Source organism: Geospiza fortis, unplaced genomic scaffold, assembly GCF_000277835.1.
Source record: "Geospiza fortis unplaced genomic scaffold, GeoFor_1.0 scaffold10, whole genome shotgun sequence".
NCBI lineage: Eukaryota > Metazoa > Chordata > Aves > Passeriformes > Thraupidae > Geospiza > Geospiza fortis.
This window is the reverse complement of record NW_005054326.1, coordinates 5,307,881-5,330,679: the sequence shown is the minus strand read 5'-3', so window position 1 is coordinate 5,330,679 and position 22,799 is coordinate 5,307,881. Positions and strand designations below refer to the sequence as shown.

Genomic DNA, 22,799 nt, shown 5'->3' with positions numbered 1-22,799 from the left:
CAAGTAATGCACAGCTACACATTGCATACCTGTCCTCTCCATGTGTTCTCCAACTTTTTCCCCCCCTCTTAGAGGGTGGAAAATCTCTCAGCCCTTTGAGCTGAGCCATCATTCTGCTTGCAATCACCCCTCCAGCTGTGCTGCCACAGGCATGACTCAGGTTGTCCTGCTCCAGTGACTCCATGCAAGTCAGATGATTGTTTTTTTGGAAATGGGAAACTTTCTTAGCTATGTGCTGCCTGAATGTGGCTCTGGAAGGTTTTTGCTGCTGGGCTGAGGAACTCAGGCATACCAACTACAGCCCACCTTACTCCCAACCTGCACTACTGTACTGGACCTGTGCTATCTTACTGCTCTAAGGAGGCTAAATTGGAGGGGAGACTTCTTCCAGGCATGCATTTAACCCCTTCCCCACCCTCACAAGGATCACGTTAACTGTCCCCATCATTCCCTCCTGTCCCCCAGTAACACAAACCCCAGAACAATCCACCCCGCAGAAAAACGTTTTTTCCCCAATTCTACTCCTAAGTTTGATCATCTTGTAACTTTTTGTGTTGCTGAGTTACATGAAAAGGCTGCTATAGTGAGGCCTCTCAGCAACATCTGCAAAGGATGGAGAGTCACAAGGCTCCTGAGAGCCCTTCATCTAGGGAGCCACAGCCATGGACTGGTGATGCTTGGAGAAGGTAAAAGGATGAGGCAAAGGCACAAAAAGATCAGAGAGGAAAAGAGCCTTCTTATTATTCTCTTTCCTTTTTTTACCTCAGCTTTGCTTTAAAAGAGGAGACTGAACTACTGTTGAAGTCAATCCCAGGGGACCACCTGGATTTACTTGCAGACAAAACTGTTTCCTCCCTTTTCAGGAAGGGAATGAACAAATCTAAGCTCCTTGTCCGACTGCAGTGCATAAATTTAGATGCAGTGTCAGGGCCTAGGCACAAATTCCTCACTTATTAGGTAAGGATCACTGAATCATTTAATCTGCAGATAAGACTTGTCTAGGCTGATCCACCAGCCCTGTGTGCTGTGCTTACACATGGAAGGCTTGTCCTGGCAGCTGCAGCCTGTTCCCAGTCACTGCATTACTATGAAATGTTGGTGGGGTGGTGAAGCAATGCTCTGGCCCTTGTCCTCAGGAGCTGTGGGTCCCCTGGAGGGACCAAGATCGTACTCCAGACACAGAGCAGGAACAACTAATGGAATAACATTTTGAAAGCCAGTGGCAGGACCTCTGGAGGAAGTGCTGTGGGAAGGAGTTAAAAGGAGAGAAAATCAAGAATCCAGGGTGTTATTCAAGGGCAGGGGACAGTTCTGGGTCACACCATGGAAGCCTGCTGGAAAATGTACAGCTTTGTTTTTTTGAGATCTGAAGCTGCAGGAAGCTGTGAGTAAAGACAGGATCAGTCTCCTTTCACTGGTCTCTGTGCATACAATATGTGGACCACATTTGCTTGAGAGGATGAAGAGACCCAGAGAAGTTACAAGCAAGTTACTTTAGCCACCGACCCTGCATCTTGCAGGCTGCTTGCTCTGCCTAGCTCCATGCCACAGGCTGCAGACACACAGCTGCCAGACACGATGCTCAAGCTCTGTCAGTGCCTCCTGCCCTGCATCCCTCTGTCCCTCATCTGGGCCATCTGGTCCTGCACAAAATGCACAGGGAGAAGTGCATGCCAGCTGCACTGGGATGCAGTAAGGCTTTACCAGCCACAGGCACTCTGAGGAGTGCAAACAGAAACCTGTGCCACGTGCTGGGCACGTGGGGAGAAAGCCTGACAGTACCCCACAGTGCTGGGAGCACAAGGAGCAGCACCATGCCTCACCCGTGGGACAAATAAAGCAGGGGACAGACAGAAGGGGGCTCTGGAGGCGCTGCACTCTCTGCTGGGGCCAGTCCCTCTCACAGTTGCACGGCCCAGGCTGAAGAGCATTAGATAAGCAGCTGTGCATGAGAGGAACAGCTCTCTGCTGGGAGAGCGACACGCAGCCGCCAAGATCAGATGTGACTACAATGCATCACAAAGAAGCTGTGTTTTTCCATTCAGGAAACTGGAACTGGGTACAGATTTGTTTATCAGACCAGCTGCTCAGCCCAAACCGAGCGAGGCCCATGGACACCAGATGCCAGGGGCATCAATCAGAGCACCCTGCCTTCAGAGACAGCTCGTGTTTCTCACCGCGCGAGACAAACGGGCACAGCAACAGGCACATCTCCTCTCTCTTATTACATCAAAAATTAAAAGTCTGTGCAAGTGAGGAGTGTTTCTCAGAAACAGCCAGAATTTCCCTTTGGGACAGTGAATGAAATGTCAGTAGAAAGTATGAAATGGGATGCCCATGAAACAGGTGTTCACGTGGCACAGAAATTGGTGACCTGTGGGCAGGAGGGTGCTCAGGAGGAGCTTTACTACCAAACATTCCTCACTTGCATAGAACCCAGCAAAGCCACCACGAGAAGAAAGAAGGAGCAGGAGGTACTGAGATCTTTCAGGATCCTGCTGTCTTTGAGATGTTTCAGATCCAGCCCTCACCCTTTCAAGCCCCAAAGGTCAGCACACCACAGAAGGCATGGCAGAATGGAGGGGGCATGTAAAGCTAGCTCTGTGGCCTCCTTCACTCACTGCCTTCTTGCACAAGCAAGAGGTGCCAGCCACTGAGCCTGCACAGACTGCTCCCTGCTTTGCCATGGCTTTTGTCTCCCTGCCTCTTAGGCTCTTCTTTCCCACCAAACAAGGGAGGTGGCCCATGTCAGTTGTTACAACAGGCTGCAGCAGAGATTGGTTTGATGTTTCAGACAGCCCTCTGACAAAGGCTCTGCTATTGGGAAGGGGCAGGGCTGATGGAAATCGCACAGGCTGCAAGTTGCATTTTGATCTGTCTTTACCAGATAAGTGTGACTGGCAGCTGGCAAAGGAAGGCAAGAGCACTAACAGTCTTACCCCAGCAGTGCAACACACAGGAATAAACCCTGAAGTCTGCTGGTTCCTGACTGCATATGAATGTGCTGGCATGGCAGATCAAACAAGCCTGAGACAGAGATGTGCCTTTGTAACTAGCTGGTCATCTTTTCCAGCTTGCACAACTTAGTTTTAAGTATGCTAGGTGGTTTTTTTTTTCCCTAGCTGGTATCAGCAGAGGTACCACGGTGCCAGCTCAAAAACAGTTGAGGCACATTCACTGAAGCCTGCAGAAGGAGGAATGAACTGCTCCTCTGGTTTGAGAAGCTGGGGTAACCCCTTGAGGATGTGCATGTAATCAGTAATACCATTCCTGTTTGGGGTTTTTTTAGGAGGAACCATGCTTTTCCTGTGAGAACATTTTAGAGAATTGTACCAATAAGAACTGTTGACAAGGAGAGCTCCTTGAGTGTGGGGCCCTTGCCTCTGCCTCCTACATCTCTCTCATACCTCACGAGCAGGGGTCCCCAGAAAACAGAATGGTGAAAACTTAAAGCATGAAATGTATTTATCAGCAGCATGCAATTCACCAGTGGCTGGTGCAAACTGGTGCACCTGGCTGCAAACTACCCCTAAGATTTCGAGTTCAGGAGGATGCAGGATGTTATTATAGGTTCCTTCTCAGCAGAGGCCTGACACTGCTTTCCCTGAGGCTCTCCCACTGATTTCAGTAGAAAAGCAGAAAGAAAAAGGGTTTTTCCAGTGGCTTTTGCAACTCTGACACAGTCTTTGAGCTGAACAATAGGCTGGGGGAGATTTTGACATTTCAGAGAAAGCTGCAGACCCATATACAGCTGCCCAAGTCTCCAAACTGCACCACAGAAGGCCCTTAGAGAAAGCTTCTCTCCTCAGCCTCCAAGAGCCAAACAACACAGTAAATACCTGCTGAGCTCAGTGCCTTTTGCATTCCTTACCTGTGCGAGGAGTCCTGGCTGGATCTGAAGAGGCTGGGCCCCAGGAGCCTGGGTGACAATGGGGACGGCGTTCTCCATCCGCACCGAGTACCCGGCGTGCTTCGAAGGGGACGCTTGTAACCCTGTTCCAGCAGCACACAAGGGACAGCATGAGCCACCAGCAGCACTGCCAGCAACAGGGGCTGGCTCTCAGAGGAGCCTCAAGGCACTCCCTGATGTCCACTTAAATGGCAATGTTCAGTCCACTTAAATTGCAATGTTCAGTTCCTCTGAATAATCAGGTATCAGAGTGCCACCTGTTCCACCCCAGCCCAAAGATGTCCATCAAATGTTCACAAAAATGATATGGGTATAAAGGTGCAGAAAAGACACTTCCAAAGGCAGTAAGGGATTAGCTGAGTTTGTATTTTAGGGTACCTCAAGCACATGGGAAATAGTGCAATACAACGTGCACAGGTAAAAAAAAAAGGGGGGAGTGAATGGCTTCTCTTCCACATATTCTCTGGTTTAACAACAAGAAACAGTCTGTATCAGCCAAAACCCCTTGTTATATGAGAATGCTCTTTACATCCAAGTGGGATGGGAATCCAGAACTCCATACTCCCTCAGCCTTGATGGGGACAGATGATTTTCTCTAGCACAGTTTCTTGGGACTCATATTTGAAAGGCCCTAGCATACCCCAAACTCCAATCACTGCTGGCTGAGCCCCACATTAACCTGAGCTGGAGGAAGCTTCCCTCTCCAGCACCTCAGTGCATGGCACAGCCTGTGCTGCCTCCTCTACTTTGGAGCCTTCTCAAAGTAGCAAGCTGAGGATGGTCTCTTACATCCTCCACTTCTGAAGTCAAACCCTTGAGATGCATTTTAACTACGCTGAAGAGGTCTAGCTAAACTTCTCTAGTTCAAGAGAGCTTTGATAATCTTGCAGAACATTTAACAAGTGCCTGGAGACTAATGCACAGACAGGCTTGTAGATATGAAGAGCAGAAGTTGCACCAGCTGAACTGAGGTCTATTTAGACCACTTCCTACAGACACTTGGCAAGTTTTCCCAAATTGCAACAGCATGTAAAGTTAACAGAAGGACAAGTGGTTAAAACTGAGCATCTCCCAAGTTGTCTGACAATAGTTCCTACCACTAGTATACACAGGCAGAGCTGCTTGCAGCAGGACTGGAGCTGAGGGAATTGTCCTCATAAATGGTCATGGAAGCTGTTATGGGGGAGAACTCTCAAATCCACCAGCACCACACTGCCTGCTGCATTACCCTCCCGAGTTCCCCTTTTAGCAGTGGAGTCACTGAGAAGTGACAGTATGACCCATTACATACATATGTACTGATTTACTGGTATTGTGTGGGAAAGCTTTCAAGTTTACCAAAGTATGGCAGAAGAGCCTTAAACTTTATGCAGGGCAAAGGATGACAAGTACCACACATTCCCCCCAGCCCCTTCTCAGTATCAGCTGCCTCCAACTCAGGATGTTAGAGGTGCCTGCAAGATCCTCTGCCAACGCTGAAACAACCTCTCTGCTCTGATTTACTGGTCCAGCTCTTTTTCCTGCCACATGAGCTGCACTGAGGAAACTCATTTCCAACAAGAGCTGGACGAAGGAGCAGGCCAAGGCCTGGTGAGGCTGTCCCTTACCTTGGAAGCCTGGAGGGCAGACGATGAGGGCTTGCTGTAAGGGGTCTGGCCGGGCACAGATCTGCGCTGTTCCCGTCTGCAGGGGCATGCTCCGCTGGGCCACCGCAGCCATGGACGCCGCTGAGGGCTGGTAGAGTGCAGATTGGTAATTTAGTATGGAGACCTCGGGGTTGGCTAAGGAAATAGTGGCACTGGAGGAGGTGGGAGCCAGGTTGGTGGTCTAAAGGAATGACGGGAATTAAAACAAACAAACAAAAAAAAACAAACAAAAAATGAGGGAGATGGGTAGGCTGGAAGAAGCAAAATCCAAAAAAGTAATAAAGTAAAGTAGTGTAAGATAAAATAAAAACCAAACCAAAACAGCAAACAAGGGGTAGAACAGGACACTGAGGAGTAAAGAGACAAGGGCAGTGCTGGGGGAAGGATCACAATCTGCCCAAGTGTGCCACTGCCGTACCATGCCATGGGACCTCCAGCCATACTGCCCAGAGACCCAGCACATCCCCTACAGCAGAGCTGCAGCCCCATCTCTCACCCAACTGCCTCTGATTTGCAGCAGGAGGAAGATGGGCTCAGAAAATGTTGCTATCCACGAATCACACTGTTCACTTGTCATGTACCTAGCTCCAGAAGCTACTCACATTTCTTAGGTAAAATAGACTCAGCAACTCCATGCCCTGTGAAATCTCATCCTGAGAGGGAAAATCCATTCTGGCCTTTCCCCTTAGATACCTTGTATCTAAGATGGCACATGCCCCTTGAATTATGTTTGGAATTTGAAGTAATCAGAAGGCAGAACAGGAGGTAATGCTAATACTCGCAAAGTCCAAACTTCACTCGAATCGTCTTTAAAATCTCTTAGAGCAGAAACTCCATTTGGGGACGTTTCAAAGCCAAGAAAATCAGTCCAGAGTTCTGCAAAAGTCTAGAAATCTGAAGACATTTTTTTTTCTTTTTTTATTTGGACTGAGTCTAACAGTTGCAGGCAACTAACCAGCTCTGCCACTGCTCCAAATTGATGTTCTTAGCATGCATGCCTAGGGAGCCAGACACTACCACACTCCCAGACCAGAGCACATCCTTCCCCTTTGTAAAACATGCCAGCAACACTGCTGGAGATAGGTCAGACAGCACTTTCTTATGGTGAATGTATGAACCCAGGAGGAGGCTTTGATCAAGGTGCAGGAGAGAGCAGACTAAGCATTTTGCACTGCACTGGTTGCCACTGGACCTGTACTGCACTGCCACAGCCATAAAGGATGTGACAACAAGTTATTTCCTCCTCCTCCTCTTCTCTCAGGGCAGGGGCTGTGCAGTGCAATCTGCTGTCCTGTGCAACACACTGAGCAGCAACCACAGCAGCTCCCAAACTTGGAATCTCAGAAGCCATAACTGGAAGGAGGCAATCCCCAGATATTTTGCGGAGGTAGGAAACAAAAGAAAGCCAAGACAAGTGGTATGTTGAAGAGAATTGTGAAAGGCTTAGACCTTGTTCAAATTAAAACACCCTTCCTGGAAATATTTCTGCCAATTCTAGGAACATTGGGCATACTGGTTCTGCTCAGCACACACACCCCTTAGGAGAATTCAGAAATGACCATGGATCTCCTCAGCCAACAGCTGATCTTAGTATCAAGTGAAATGAGAGAAAATGAAAGCAAGTCTGCCTTTCCTACAAGTAACTGTGGTACAAGCAGTGTCTCTGCCCTGCAGTTGGGGCCTAGGAGAGCACATAGCATGCATTTCTTTAGTCAGCATCTCAGAAACAGCCTAGAAAAGGAACTGGTGTTTGTAACTAGTATCTTCCCACACCAAGTCATGACCTACCTCTGTCTGTGCCTGCCTGAATCGTTTCAAAAGACCTTCTGTGATCACACGTATCAAGACCTGAGTCAAGAAGTCTGGTTTTCTCACTGACACAGGAGCATCCTGCACATCTACACAGACTCCTTTAGCTCCCTTCCTTTCCAAACACCATTTCCATAATGCCACCTGCAATCTCTAGAGTGAATCTTGAGCAGCATGTTCCCAAAAGGCTTCAAAGCAGCAGCTACTTCATGAGCTTCAGTCTCCTAGAGTGCTCTCCCTGGAGTTTCCCTTCACTGTGATACAGTACCACAGCAAACAACCTAGCCACATAAAATCTGTTAATGCAGCACCCCCAACACTGGGGCAAATAAGACTAATACAAAGCATGATTATAAAGCCAGAGCCCACCAAACTGGAGTGCAATGTGTTCACAGTGGGGGCACATGAACATGGTCCCCACATCAACTGCGGCCCCTGGAGTAAAAGCAATGAGAGATAAGAATGCATATTATCACTAAACTCTTCTTTCCTGTTGATCAGTTACAGTGCTGTGTCTGTTACAGAGGGTTTTAATTCATTTTACTTCAATGCCAATTTGAAGAAGAGCTGTAAGATCACAAATACTTCTGCCTGACCCAGGGACTGAAGTACTGCTCGCTGCATTAAGGGACTAATGAGCTTTTCCCCATAGCAACCTCCCAAGTAAGCAGGATTTATCACCCCAACAACAACATAAACAACGAGGGCAACATTTCACCGTCACACAAAATGTCACAAGATTACTGCTTGCCTGAAGAAAAGAGAATGAGGACAAGAGCAGAGGAAGGAGAGTAGAAAGGCACCATCTCTTGGCAGGCATGTTAAATGGGATGTTACTTTGCTTTTCATCTTCTAGGCCCTCCTGACATAAATGTTTCAAGCACTGGCTGCTTGTGATTGATGTCCTCACCTGGTTGTGCACTGTGTTGAGCTGGTTGTTAAAAGTCATGGTCAGGTTGGTCGATGTACTTGGGGCCACGTGGGTGATGAATGGTGTCTTGCTCTGGTTCACCGTGTCGTACATGTTCACCCGCCGCTTGCAAATCTCCATGTTCTGGAAGCAGGACTTGACACTGCGCGGGGAAAGGGGGGCAAGGAAGGCACAGAAAAATCAACCAAGCGACTCACACAGGTTACAGTTCATCACCGTGGCCCTGCAATAGGTCTCCACGGCAGGCTTAGCACTTTCTAGGCTCTTAAAGCCCTTTGCTATTTTATGCAGGTCTCTCTCAACCGGTGAGAGTCAGAGTAACACTGCACTGAAGAAGGCCAAGATGAGAGCAGCTGCCCTGGGACTCTGGGGTGCTCCCACGGGTCTCTGCACTGCAATACAGGCGACAAAAGTAAGCAAACTGGTTGCTCTTTAGGGGACAGGGCAAGAAATACAAAGTGGCTATATTAAAAGACTGAAAGAGACAGTTTCTTTCTTTCTTGCTATTTTTTTTCCCATGATGATGGAGCCTGAGAGGAAAAGAAAACTCATGCTTTTTGCTTCAGTGTAAGCATAAAGATAGTTTTACGTGCCTTTTGCGAGGAAGAATTGTACTGTTCTTGATCACTGAGATGCCCTAAAAAAGTCATCCTTGTTCCTTTTAAATAGGTGTTCACCAAGAGCTGAGTCCAGCTAAGCAGCTAAAACATTGCCCCTGTCTGGCTAAACGCCTGTGCAGATGCTTATCTTGCAGCATGACATCTCCTCTTGCAGTCAATGGGACAATTAATATCAAAAAGTTATTCCAAAGCAAATTCCTCAATGCCCTGAGGGAATCTGGTTCTGAGGTTATCTCACACAGAGAACTGGATCTCTGGGGGAATGATTACAGCTTCTTCCTCTACACTGACTTTCCCTTAAATGTTATTGATATAGCAATGGAAATTTTGAGAAGTATCCTATTTTGTGCCCCAGTAAAGGAGATTAAATGCTCTCTACACTGCTAGAGCACAGCAGGCATCTGGTAGATTATTAAACTGTCCATATTTCATTAATTAGAATACCAAAGCATACAGAGGTTAAGAACCAGCAACACAGTCAACCTGGGCAACACTGTATTTTTTAGTACAATCTCACTTCTGATATCTGAAAACCAATACAGGTTTTCCACAATTCTTCCACTATAACTGTTTTTACAAATGTGACCTCAGAGTCTGAAACACAACCTCAGAAAGTATAAAGGCATTCATTTTATTTCCATTATCCCAACATGAGGAAAGAGGAATTCCAAGCAGTGAAAATCAGCTGTATGCTGACTGTTTTGTAACGAGCTGAACTGCTGGAGGTAGGGGGTATATCCTCACATCACTTTTAAGAAACAGTGTCCCTTCAAAAGGAACAACCTTAAATGATCCCTAAGGTTGATGAAGAGGACCTAGATCTTTTTATCCCTGTCTTGTCTCTTACTCAAATGGTCACCTCTCTTATCCTACAAGTAATATCTTGGTAACTGGATCTGGGCCATAAACAACCTGCAGACAAGCCAGGCTCAGGACACTGTGCACAGCTGCCCATTATGTGCATTCACTTCCAGAACCATACCTGTTGGTCACAGAATATCCAACAAAATCAAACACTCATCAAATAAATACAGAAGGCTATTGGATCACTTCTTTTCAGTCAAGTGTGAATATGATTCTCCCTCCACAAAGAAGAAAGCCCTGGAAGGAGTATGGGTTCTGTACATGCTGAATAGTGTATGTCACCAAATGGTTTAATCTAACAAGACGTAAGCTCTACAAATTCAACAGCAAGTTCTCTGGCTTTACTTTAAAAAAAGGTGGGAGAAAAAACCAGCAGGGACAAAGCAAAACAGACAAAGTCTGAGGAGAACTCAGCAATTTAAGAGCCAGGAAGTTAAATATGTGAAATGGGAAGCTAGGCTCCCTTTGCTGTCTGCTTGTAAGAAAGCAGAACAGCCCCTCTTGCACTGCTTGAACTTGCAGCCTCTCTGAAACGTGCCACAGCAGAGATTCCTTCCAGAAGCTACAGCTCCCATATATTCTCACTTTTTCTGCTGCCCAATTTATTTCCAAGAGAGATTATAGCTCCCTGCATCTTTCAAGGCTTTGAAGTTTCTATTCTCCAAAGCACAAGTAATCACAGACAAAAGCTCCATCCACTTGCCATGCTGGTTACAGCTTATTGCTCCCTTTGCCAGTCACTGTTTCCAGCGTGGAGGGGCTTGTGGGGTTACACACCCAGCTGGCACACACTTGGTATTCAGAGACGTGATGCTGAATTCTTTATTTGGCTAAAATTCTCACTGCTGTTGGCCCCAATGATATTTTCAATCTTTCTGGGGCTTTGCCTGAGCCACAAGTGAGCACTTCAAAAATGAAGATGTGGTTATAGACTGTTGCGTTAGTGGAAAGATTTCTGACGGCAATGCATTAGCTCACGAATCTCTCCTATCTTACACAATCAGCTGTTGCACAGTCAGAAGGACTGTTGCAAATTAAAAGACTTTTGTCTATGATGCTCACTCAGTATTTTTGCTGGCATATTTTATTAATGAATTTTTTTTATATGAAACTTTACTTCTTTCCTGTTTAGCACAATCATGTCCCATCCTGTTTTCATTTATCACTTGCTATCTATTTATAGGTAACAATGCTCAAAGATGGCTGTGCAGGCTAAGTCTGGGTCTACACAGATCGTGCACCCACTACCTTCTGGTAAGCAGATGCTCTTATCTTGTGATAAATGTAACAAAAAGGCAGCTACAACTCCTTCAAAGAGGGAAAGCTACCTTAAACAAACTCAAAATACTGCAGCCACCCATACAGGCAGGGGAGCTGACACAGTTACCTGCTGCTCTGCAACTCTTCAAGCAGCCCCCTTTAATTTTGCACCTGAGCTCCTGACAGCCTTTAAAACACTCATGCAAATAGCACCCAATGAAAGTACAGCACTGTGCCAATAATTGTTCTCCTGTCAAGGGGAAGGGACAGCCTGTGAAAGCACCTGGATCTGCTAAGTGCTGTAAAGCAGGACGTTCAAAGCCAAGTGTCCTGAATGCTTTGTAAAACTCCCACTATGTGTCTGCCTTCTCCACTTACACCTGAGAAGCCTGTCCCTGAGTGAACTGGACATGGGCAGTGGGCTGAGGACAGGTATCCTGCATTTCAGGCTGCTGTGCTCTGTGGTGCAGCCTTAGGAGAAGTGCAGTCAGGCTTGAAGATGTGACTTCTCATCTCCATCAGTGGAGCCCGTCCTCATTCTACATGTGTCAGATGAGGTCAGAATGTGGTATTTAAGGTGACACAGGCGGACAACAACCAAGCTGAAATTTGAACTCCTCATCCTGGTGCTTATCCCTGTAAAACAGCCTGCTGCAGATCAGCTCTTCCCTTAGAAAGCAAACAGCCCCAAGCTGACTCCTGGCACGATGGGAAGGTTCTGGGAGGAAGGGTCGGCTCCCCACTGCAGATAAGGTTGATTACTCCAGTAACAATCAGGACTATATTACTTTGAAATAGACTGATACTTTCAGCACTAATTGCATAATTTCTCCTGCATTTTAATGCAAAAATATGTAATTACTGAATATTTACATAATTAATGTAGCACACACTGCAGCGTTTTAAATGCCAAGCACCTACAACACAATTCTTGCAACCTTGAGTTGGCAATCATCTTTTTCTTCTAAGCAGGAAAAGATTAAAACTTAGGGATTAAACACCTTAACAAAACCCCTCAGATACATTTGGTCTCCACCACAACCAGCTCTCCTTTTCACCCCTCCATTCAAAACCCGAGGGGAACAAAAGCCACATACTGTGTGCTGTGAGGGAAGTCGAGCAAGTGTGTCATGGTGACAAAAGGGTGGCTCAGAGTTTCAATGGGGGTTATCCTCTTATCCGCGTCTATCGTCAGCATCTTCTTCAGCAGATCTATGAACTCCCGCCGGTCTGCCTTCTCCACCAACATGTCGCTGCCCTCCAAATCCGTTGTCATGTTCACCTGAAGGAGAAGGGACAGCAGTGAGTGCGGAAGGGGAAGAGCAGATGGTCAGGTCTCCAGCAAAATGTGTTCACTCCTCCTTGGAGCACACACCCTGAGAGCCTCCCTGTCCAAAGGAGCGCCTGCTGAAGAGCCACGCTGTTGGGAAAGATGAAACAAGAAAGCCTTATAAATTTGATTGTCTGGCAAAAGATTTTGAGAATATGGAAACTATAAGCGAGATTGAAATGAAAGCAAGCTCTGAGATACCTTAGTTACTGAACAGCTGGAAAACAATGGTGTGGCTGGACTGAAGGTAATCCCCTTTTGATGAAACAAGACTCTCTGCTTGCAGACAGGTCCAAGGGTCAGAGCAGACCCTACTAGCTTTGCAGAAGGGGTCCAAAGAGGAGTTTTTAGGGTTTAAAATGTAACATACTATGGTAATGTGATTCTTATAGGCTGTATGTAAATGCTATAGGATTTGTATATTGTACTAGATTAGTTAGTGAAAATCAGAATATTCAACACAGAAGATCTATTGTATTGTAACAGGAACTTCGTGCTCTTACCACTTTTACTCTCTTATGCTTTTGCTCTCTTGCCCCTCTTACGCTGTTTCCCTCTAACTCTCTCTCCCCCTCTCCTCTCTCGGGCCTGCTCTGAGCTGTGGCTGGCAGCTCCAAGCAGGGCCCTGGCACCCAGGCCCTCTGCAATAAACAGCAAGTTCCATGACCTGGCTGCAGAGATCTCTCGTCTCCGTCCGTCCTACCCCTCGATGCTCCTACACCACGCCAGGCTCCGTGGTGGCCACTCATCTGGCTGGTGCATGTCACAGCTCCAGACAGACTCTTAAGGGTTCAGCTCGCCTGGGTCAGTGGCTAATGAAACACTTAGTCACCCTCCACTGAGGATGAACAGCTTCCATCCATGTGGTAGCAGGCAAGCTCTGATAATCACAGTATTTATCATATACTGTGCCATCACATACTTATCTATGTGTCCTATGAGCAAAAAAATATATATAAACCACATTAAAATTGTCAGTAGGTTTATGAGAAAAAGACTTGTTATATTATTTCATTAATTGTCCAGTCTCCTCAGATTCCAGTCCTCCCTTCCTGCATGCTTACACATTTTACTTGCTACGATGTCTAGACCTTGCTCGCACAAACTCCAGTTTGGTGCTAGTGTTGGGCCAGTTTAGCACACTGGTTTGTCATCACAAACTCCTGTCACAGGGGTGGTTATGCTGGGATTTGCTCTCACAACGACATGGAACTGACACAGGGAATTAGTACCTCCCATTTGTCCCCCTGCCAGCCACGTTTTACAGCAAGCACACTCTTCTGTGGCCATGGTGAATATTTCCACTGTCACCCTTTAACAAATTGAAATATTAAAGCACAGAGAAAGCAAGTGATTTGCCAGTGGTCATAAAGAAGAGCACTGGAGAGACAAAAAAAATGCAGGATTTCAGCACTCAGATGTGCCTTAGCCACTTTCCAAGGCTTGTTTTACTACAACACACATACCCCTGTGTGCAGTCACTCCTACAAAGCAGCACGTAACAGCGCATTTGGTAGGCATAATCCTGGTATTTTTCAAGAGCTGGCCCCAAAATAGGATACACAGAGAACTTCCATAATTCCTTTTGTTAGTGTTGCTGGAAAGCATGTGAACAGTCTTGCTGGTTACTCACCAATGCTCTTACCTGTGCCATATCATCCAAACAGTTGAAAATATACTTTCTTGCCTCCTTTGACTTAATCCCCGTCTCTGCCTCATGATCATCTGGCGTCTGCTCAAAACAGGACACAGGCATTGACCAACACTGCCCTGCAACCAGCTGCACATTATGTGCCACTTCCCACCTCATCCTGTCCTCATCAGGGACCATCATGCCTCTCTTGCCTGACCAGACACCATTTACACCATCTCCACCATGGTTATGGGACATCTTTTATGTCACAAGTTGATTTATCTCTTCTGTTTCACTTCTGAGGGTCCTCCCAACTATGGTGGGTCTCTTACATCCACCCTGGGGTTGAGGTACAGCATCCCATCCCAGCCAGATGCCCACTGGCCTCTCTCCTTGGGGACAGCATGCAGCCAAACCCACTGGCACAGGACACTCAGGGCTCACCTGCTTTCCAGGAGGTTTTGACTGCAGAATTAAAATGCTTGCCATTTTTACCCCCCCACAATGAGTTAGATATCAGAGCAAAGTCTGCCCACTACACACCAAATCATTGACTACTTGGAGATTTCCAGGTCAACTCTGGACTTAAATTTCCTACAATGTCAAACAGGTGTATTATAGGCTCCAAATTTTGGGGATGCCAGTTTTACCTTGGGCAGTACCCACTCCTCTGTGCATGCTGCACTGCAAAAAGCAGAAACTTAGGCTCTGAGGTGACCTGAGTGTCCCCTCACTTCCAACCAACAACTGCAAGGTAAAAGAAGCAAGGGAATGTCTACCTACCTTCAGCCTCCACAAGGGATATGGTGAGTCTGTATCCCTGTTGAAAAACCTCGTTGTCTTTGTCCCTGCACTTAACAAGTACTCTGCTGGTAAGCCCTGCGTCTGTGAGATGTAGCGAATCTGCAAGAGAAGGACGAGAGGTCACTGTTCATCCTGTGGAGATCTCTGGGAGTCTTCCTTGAAGGAGCTCAGGAGGCATTTTGAACCAACAGAACAGACAAAAAAAGATGTACCAATGTAGAGAAACTTCACCCTAAAAAACTCAGTGCAAGGAATGAGAGGAAGAGTATTTCTGAATGGAATTCCCTCCATTTATCACATACATCACTGAAAACTCACCCTTAGAGTGCACTCCCACAAGGCCTAAGGATGAAAAGAGGAAAGTTCCTAAATTTTTAAAGTTCAAAGAGAAGGACCCACACAGTGATTTCAATGGGATGTCTCAACACTCTGCACCCTCTCCTCTCCAGGAAGTCATTTCAGCAATTTGATATTTGCTCTCTAACTTCTGCCATTTTTCTCCCACCTGAGCACACAGCCTGTCTTAGGAGCAGCCTGAAGTTCCAAGCAGAGGATTATGAAGCGACTGCCTTTGAACTAAGGTGAAATATACGCTCAAACCAACTGACACCCTCATGGTATGGAAAGTACTTGTCTCTACTGACTACATGACGTTATTTGGGTTGCATCCACAAGCATGACCTCATTGGCACCCACACAGCTAAAAGATACTCTATTTCTTTTTCCAGGATCTCTGGAAAAAACTTTTATTTATTTATAAAGGAGAAAGAGTCTGTGATTACACAATTAAAGACCAATGTCACACATGCCTGAGGTGCCACACAAAACCTTAACTTTGACATCTCCTGTCTTCTGCATGGCTTCATTCTGCAAAAATTGCTGCAAACTCTGCAAAACTACTAAAACCAGTCACCTGCTCTTGAAAACGCTAGGGAAGAATAGAAAGGGTTTTTGAGAGAAGAAACAGAGAAGGATAAAACCATTAAATACATAAAAGCACAAAAAGCAGCCGTGCTTTCAATCACTTCCAAGCACTCAGGCCCTGGCTCACTGTGCATGGCTTGCTCAGCTCTGTAGCTCCTCGGGTCCATCAGAGCTCACACACCTCAGAGGCACCTGGATCCTGCCAATCCCAGCCAGGATCAGCCTCTACCCCTTCCCCAGCTCCCCAGGAGCCTGGTCACACTTTACCAGAGGAAGCTTTGTGCTGGGCAGTTAAGCTGGCCAGTAAGGTATGGTGATTTCTTTTCCAGCTGTGTGTTTTATGGCTTTTGGGGAGCAACAGGGAAGAGAAAGAAATCTACTTTTCATGCTTGGTATGTGATTTTCGAATGCTTGTAAGTTTCTCAGCTACATTTGATTTCCTTTAGAGTCACTAATAGCCCTGCTCTTTGCTGCAAGTTATTTCCCCTGCCAAATTTTACCTTTAGAGCTCTGATTAAAAAAATACTGGTTTCAAAAGAAAAGTCAAGAAAACATTTCAGTATGTGAAAATCTTATTTATTTTCCTGCCTTTTTTTTTCCCCTTTTTAAAAAATTTATTTCCTGAAAGAAAAAAGACCCTTTTCAGGCTGCATTTTCAGACAGCTAAGATCAGCCTGAATACTATGGGAATGCAAAGTATTCTACAGCCCTGGCTCTAGCTGCCGCTGCATTATCGGTTTTAGGACTACAAAAAGGGCATGAAAGCCTATAGGGAGAAAAGGGATGACAGCTTATATTAACTGGAAACCTACATCAATGCCAACATTCTCCTTCTTGTCATTGCTTTTAATATGCACTCTCATAAAAGGGGTTATGAAATGCAGCTGAGTTCATGCAGTTTCTTCTAACAAATAAGGCTTTATGCTGCACTTGCTGTTACAGCAGAGAACGGGCGCCTGCTCTGCTCAGTGAGGAGGGACATGCACAGAGCTCTCCAGTCAATGGCAGCATTGACTCTTGATTGAGATTTCACTCAGGCAGCCAGGTCTTAAAAGGCAGCGTACCAAGCTGCACACTGGTTACCTGGAACAAACACCCAGGTGCATAATGACAATGTTGACTTTGGAGAGCAAAAAACACAGATCCATCATTAGCCAAAGTGAAAAAGCTGGCATCTGCTCCCTCTGACAAGAGAAGGGAAAAAGATGCGTGCACTTACCAGCACCCAGGGCCAATTCACACCCACCTGATCGTACTCTGAAGCTCCTGGGTACAAGGGCCAGCCCAAGAACAGCTCTGCAATGACACATCCCAATGACCACATATCGATTGCTTCACAAAAGGGTAAACCGAGGATGATTTCAGGGGCTCTGCAAAGAAAGAGGTCAAGAAACATCAGCAAGGGGAGCAGAGATGCTCAGCTGGGGTTTTGCAGCTGGTGCCCATCGTGACACTCACAGAGCTGCCACCAACAAGTGTCACTGCTGTGACAGAGCTGAGGGACTCACTGGTCACTGGCACAGTGCCTGCTAACCAAACATCAGTCGGTGAATATTTAGCCTTACAGAAGAGTACTGTGGCCATACAGAGCCAAGAGACAGCCTTACATCTGGCAGCATTTTGTAAAGAAGGGAACTAGCACTGCTTTCATCCAGCAAGTGGGAATATGAAGGCACCCAATCAAGGCCCCCACTCGAGGCTCTCAGACCCAGCTCGCTGTCCTGTGGAGAACTGTGCAGATCCCCTGCAGTGAAGCATCCTCTGTTCACACAGCTCCGTGGGCTCACAAACAGCCAGACATTAAATAATCATTACAGGACTGGTATAAAAGGATTACTGACTTTTTAAACAAATGGCTGTAACAATAAAACAAAGAAATAATGTAATTAGATCTATTAGACCTAAGCCTTTTCATCAGGAGGAAGTAGCCAAGAAGCCTTCCTTTCCCAATCTGTCCCAGGTACCTGATTAGATTTCCTTTTCCCTTTCAGCCCAAACAGCCAAAATGCAGCAGCTCTCTGGCTATGCATTTATTGCTGGCTCCAGGAGATGCCACCAAAGCACCTCTGCTCCCTCCCCTTCCAGGGGGAATCTGTCCCACTGCCTTGGGGTGGTTGGAATCCTTCCCCACTGATGCTGAAAAGGACTGTAGGATAAGGTTAAATGAACTTGCTCAATTCCAGTGGCCAAAGTGAGACAAGATGAATCCTGACCTATGTGCCCCAAACGTTCTGCGTTTCAAAAACTTCTGTGTGAAAGAACCAAAAATATTTTCCAAATACTGAAAACCTTATACACCTAAAACACCTTCCTTATTTATCCCACCTCTGCCTAGATGTCCACATGCAGCTATATGACACAGTTCCTATTTATACAAGGATCTCCTAAAGTTTCTCTCCTGTTCCTGCAATGCTTCTAAAGCCCCAGCTTCTGGTGTCATGGCATGTACAGCGGGAAGAATAACTTACTCGCCCATACTCCTCTAACTATAAAGAAAGAAAAAGCAGAAGACAGATAAAATAAACACTCACTGATTTAAAACTTTCATCATTTTAAATATAGCCTTGGGATTTCTCAGGCCCTTATGCATATTTTGGAAATGCCTGGGGTTGGCTATTGAGCAAATCAAGTGCCACCAAGCAAAGCTCGAAATAGGACCCATGGTTCCCAGTTCCCCATTTGTCATCAGGATAAGATCTGACACTAGTGAGATCATACTAAGGATTACCAATTGCAGTGGAAAATATTATGTTTTAATCACACCATTACATAGTCATGTCAAGACAAGTCTTTAGCCAAGAAACCAAGCAAAATGGTGGGTTTTTTTCCAAAGAAGCAAAGACTCTGTAGCAAGAATCCATGCCCTGTCTTCAGTCCACAAACTCTCCCAGTTTTGGGGGGACTTGTAATGATAAAAGTCCCAAACCACTTCTTAAACCAGAAACGCAGAATGTAAAAATTACAGGAAATTCTCGGATTTTAAAGTTAGAATTCTTTGTGCCATTCCCACAAAAAACAAGTCAGAAACTTTAAAAATCTTCACCCCTTCTAGCTTCATCTGTGCATGCCACTGTCATACCCTACTGCTCTTTAGCCCACTGTGGCAAACTTTTTATTCTAACAGCAACCTCTCCTCATGAACAAGGGGTTAATTTTCCTCCTTTCCTCCCTATTCTGTCATCCCTGTCATCCCTACACACTACCCGACACCTAGACAAAATGCAGAGAGAAAAAGACAGCTATGGTGACCTGAATCTCATTACTATGTAAATCCTGCATTCAAAGCCATCTGCCTCTCCCTGCCTGCCTTCCACATTGTGAAGGAAATGTCCCTGGTCACTAATGAGAGCTCAGCCACAAATCGCCTCAACTTCAGATCCCTCCCACTAACTCAAGTGGAGGGGTGGACTACAGGGATATTCCCGACATGATTTTGTGTGGAAAACTCCCTGTGCATAAAAAACACTTGCACTGCTGTCATATGCAGCACACACTTCCCCTCCTCTCTCCCCACACTTAGGCTGCCAACACCTTCAGACCCCTGCAAGAAGGGATAACCTAGAATTTGAGGTTCCAAAATCTCAATTTTTTTTTTCTCCTGAGTCTTTGGCTGTCAAGTGGGTTTACCTGAAAGCCCCACTTTCTGGAGTAGTAAGAAGAGAATTTCTTTTTTACACACAGAAGTTTTCCATCTTCACTACTGGGAAGAAAAGCACAAATCTATGTCCACATTATTTAAACACAAAGAGTGCAACTAAACAGAACATCACTCATTCCATGAATTCCAACAATGTGAGAATGCCTATGAGAAGAGACTATATCTAGGTGATATAGTACCTTACACACACCACAGCCACCCCTTGCTGAGGATTTTTCCCTGTGATTTTTCCACGGAGAGGGAGTGGCCCTGAGACAAAAAGGTCTTGTTAACTTAATTAAATAGTCATTAAGACACCTCAAGCACAACAGGTAGTGGAAACGACACAGGATTCCAGATTTTCAGCCAGCAGATACCCCCTGTTTGCTGTGGGAAAGAGGGAGCTGCAGTCACCAGGAGCAGTGCTCTGCCTGCTTGAAATGGCCAATGCCAAGCATTTTGGGGCAGGATGCTCTGAGCTCTGTAACGAAATAACCTGTCCACTGACAGAATAGCTTTGAATCTCCACTGCAGTGGATATTGTTCTTCATACTCAGTTATGGATGCATATATCCTTCTGCACATGGTATCTAACATGCAACTCCTCTCTTTCTTAGCATAAGCATGTCAGTTTTTTAAGACAAGGTGAGATCTTGACTTCCATCACATGTTATGGCACAGAGTTCCACAGGCAACCTTCTGCTTTCAACAGCATCTTAGCTCAGTTGTTTAGAGCTTGATTTTCCTTCATCAGGTTTAAATTCATCACCTCTCACTTTGTGTTCACATAGATTGGTTTAGAGGTGAAGATGGAAATGACTGAATCACCTGTCCTTTATCACAAGCTGGTTTTATATCTTTGCCCTGCTCTCCCATGTGTGCAGCAGCTTCTGCCTTCTCAGTGTACCATCCCATGGATGTTTCAATCCACTTCCACTGCCTGACCCTGCAACTCCTCTTCCTGACATGACTGCTTGGAGACAGGCTGAACAGACCTAGAAAGAGTTAAACACAAGGATATTCCCCAGACTTATTTTACACTATTTGCAGAATGCTTTCGTGTTCCAGTCTTCCCTAAGCTTAATATTTTGTTTGCTTTTGGAGTGACACGAGGCATTTCAGCAGATGTTTTATCTGGGAGATCCTCTGAGACACACAGTCCTTTCTCCAGAGAAGCTGCAGTTAATTTAGGACATAAAAAATGCACTATTTCTCCATAATTCTATCTTCCAATGTTTACTGCCTTTTGGTACTGCACTGATCCAGCATAATGTTTTCTGTAATCTAGATCAAGTCCTTTAAATGCTCCTTGCTCTTTTCTGCAGCCTAACCTAAGACAGTACGTGGTGTCTGCATGCTCAAACACTGCGCTACTGGTCCAGAACTTTTTACAGATAATGAATACATTAAATAACTCTGGTCCTAAAATGCGCATGCAGTCCACTCCACAACTGACCCTTGTTTTCCTAAAAGCACTCAGAATTAGCTCAGCAATCAAAATGGTGTAATTCTCTTTCCCAAAGGGAAAGAAAACAGTTTCCATGTCTTAAACAGTTCTTGTGTGGGATTTCTGCAGCTGCTAACACTGTGTAACAAGGGAAAATGCCCTGTGACAATGTGCACATCCAAGTATTGCAATCATAAATCGGAAGGACGATTCACGTGGCAGCAGATCCTCCCAAAGAGCGCTGAAATCTTCAGCAGATCTCTCCATGACTGCACAGAGAAGTATTTTCTGTACCAACAATACAGGTTTTTTAAACACAGACTCACCAAACCTTTCGATTGTGGTGAGGGATCTTGTCTGACAGCACACAGTAGAGCCAGCTGCCAAAACACCCCAATACATGCAGGAACATCCCCAGTTCCTGCTCTCCGCCCATTTCTTGGCTGCACATCTGCAGCACTCCTGGCACAGGAACTCCTGCCTCCAGTACAAGACACACAGAAGGAAAACAGAAAAAAATTTGCCCTCCTGTCCTTCCTCTCCCATGAGCTGCTGCCCTCGATGACTCCCAAGAAAAGGCACTCCCCCTTCTGCATGCACAGGCACAACCGGTTCTACAGCTCACACAAATCTCACCAGCATAGACCAAAGCTTTAGAAACCACTTGCCACCAGCCTGGGAAAGACTGAAGAGCCCTGCCAAGAGCCTCTATCTCCAGGACAAAAGCAGCCATCCCATCCCCACTTCCCACATCCCTACCCATTTCCAACCAAATCACTTGCCTGGACAGCAAAGGGTGACCTGCTCCTCGGCTCAGCAGTGAGTCCAGTCAGTCCCCCATCCTTTGGAGCCCAGTTGAATGTGCCTGTGTACACCACAGAGCTCTGGTGCTGGTGCCCTGGGCAGCAGGGTCCCCGTGCTGGCAGCACCTGCAGGGCCCCAGAGGCAGTAGTGCCACCTCATCATTTGCTTGCACCTCACACACGACCCCGTCCTGCTCTCAGGCCTGCTGCTGGCGGAGTATTTACTTTAGCAACCCTGCTTTGTGGCAGGGTAATTTCATTGTCTGGTGTTTCTGTCAGGAAAATTAATTACCAGTCTAGCTTGCTGGCTTTTTCACCCACACATCACAGGACATTAAAAACAGATGCCAAAAAAATTCATTTCCACAGACTCAGATTCAGAGAGCTGGGCTCTTTCTGAATTTTAAAACTTCCCTGCAAACTGCCCTCCTCAGGGATAATTTACCACCTCTGGTAGGATCCCATGGCCAAGCGTGATAGTCTCAGCTGAGTCCTTCATGGAAAAGTATACACCTCAGATGAAAATATAACTCAAAGCTTGATACTTGCTGGCACCTTGAGCAGAGAGTGCTCCTGCTCCCAAAAGAAGGTTGGGGGCAGCTGAAGACAGTGCAGACAGTTCAGCTCAGAGACATCTCCCAGTGAAGATGTCTCTGAGCTGAACACACAGCTCCTGTCTCACTCGCTAAAGCCTGAACTCCGGGAAGCAGCAGCTTTCACATGTCCACTCAGGAAGCCCTGGACAGAGACAGAGAGGCAGGAGCTGAGCTCCTCTGCCCAAGCAGGGATGCACTGACCAGCTGCACACCCAGGGCTTCACCCCACTCAGAGCTCCTGCTCGCCCATGCACCAAGATACCTCTCGTGAGGACAAGGAACTGAATCCTTTGTGTGTCTTACAAAGGGGTTTTCATTCAAGTGATGGAGCTCTATCCTCCTCTCAGATGAACCCTTTCTTTGGCATCTTTATGGAGTCTTTCTCGTTCCTGCTCACTTAACTCTTGTATTTTGTGGAGGTGTCCACCTTTTATTGCCATGTACTGTAGAATGCAGAGTACCTTTAACTCTTAGGTAATAGAGGTGGAATGCACAGAGAACCTTTTTTTTTGTTCCTCACTTCTCGGACTCCAAATAATTTCTTAAGTGAAGGGATGTAAAAGGAGACAGGCTTATATTCTGGAA

The 22,799-nt window shown here is 46.1% G+C and overlaps 1 protein-coding gene across 1 annotated transcript in view; it reads right to left on the bottom strand.

The window, feature by feature from the left end:
• The window catches only part of HIPK2 (homeodomain interacting protein kinase 2), an 85,943-nt gene that overhangs the window by 18,348 nt on the left and 44,796 nt on the right, over nucleotides 1-22,799 (bottom strand). The window contains exons 2-8 of the mRNA XM_031057005.1: nucleotides 16,978-17,101; nucleotides 14,787-14,906; nucleotides 14,016-14,102; nucleotides 12,138-12,322; nucleotides 8,276-8,438; nucleotides 5,518-5,737; nucleotides 3,872-3,993 (exon numbers count right to left, since the gene is read on the bottom strand). Of these exons, the coding sequence (XP_030912865.1) occupies nucleotides 3,872-3,993; nucleotides 5,518-5,737; nucleotides 8,276-8,438; nucleotides 12,138-12,322; nucleotides 14,016-14,102; nucleotides 14,787-14,906; nucleotides 16,978-17,101 (1,021 nt within the window). The remainder of the gene's footprint in view (nucleotides 1-3,871; nucleotides 3,994-5,517; nucleotides 5,738-8,275; nucleotides 8,439-12,137; nucleotides 12,323-14,015; nucleotides 14,103-14,786; nucleotides 14,907-16,977; nucleotides 17,102-22,799) is intronic.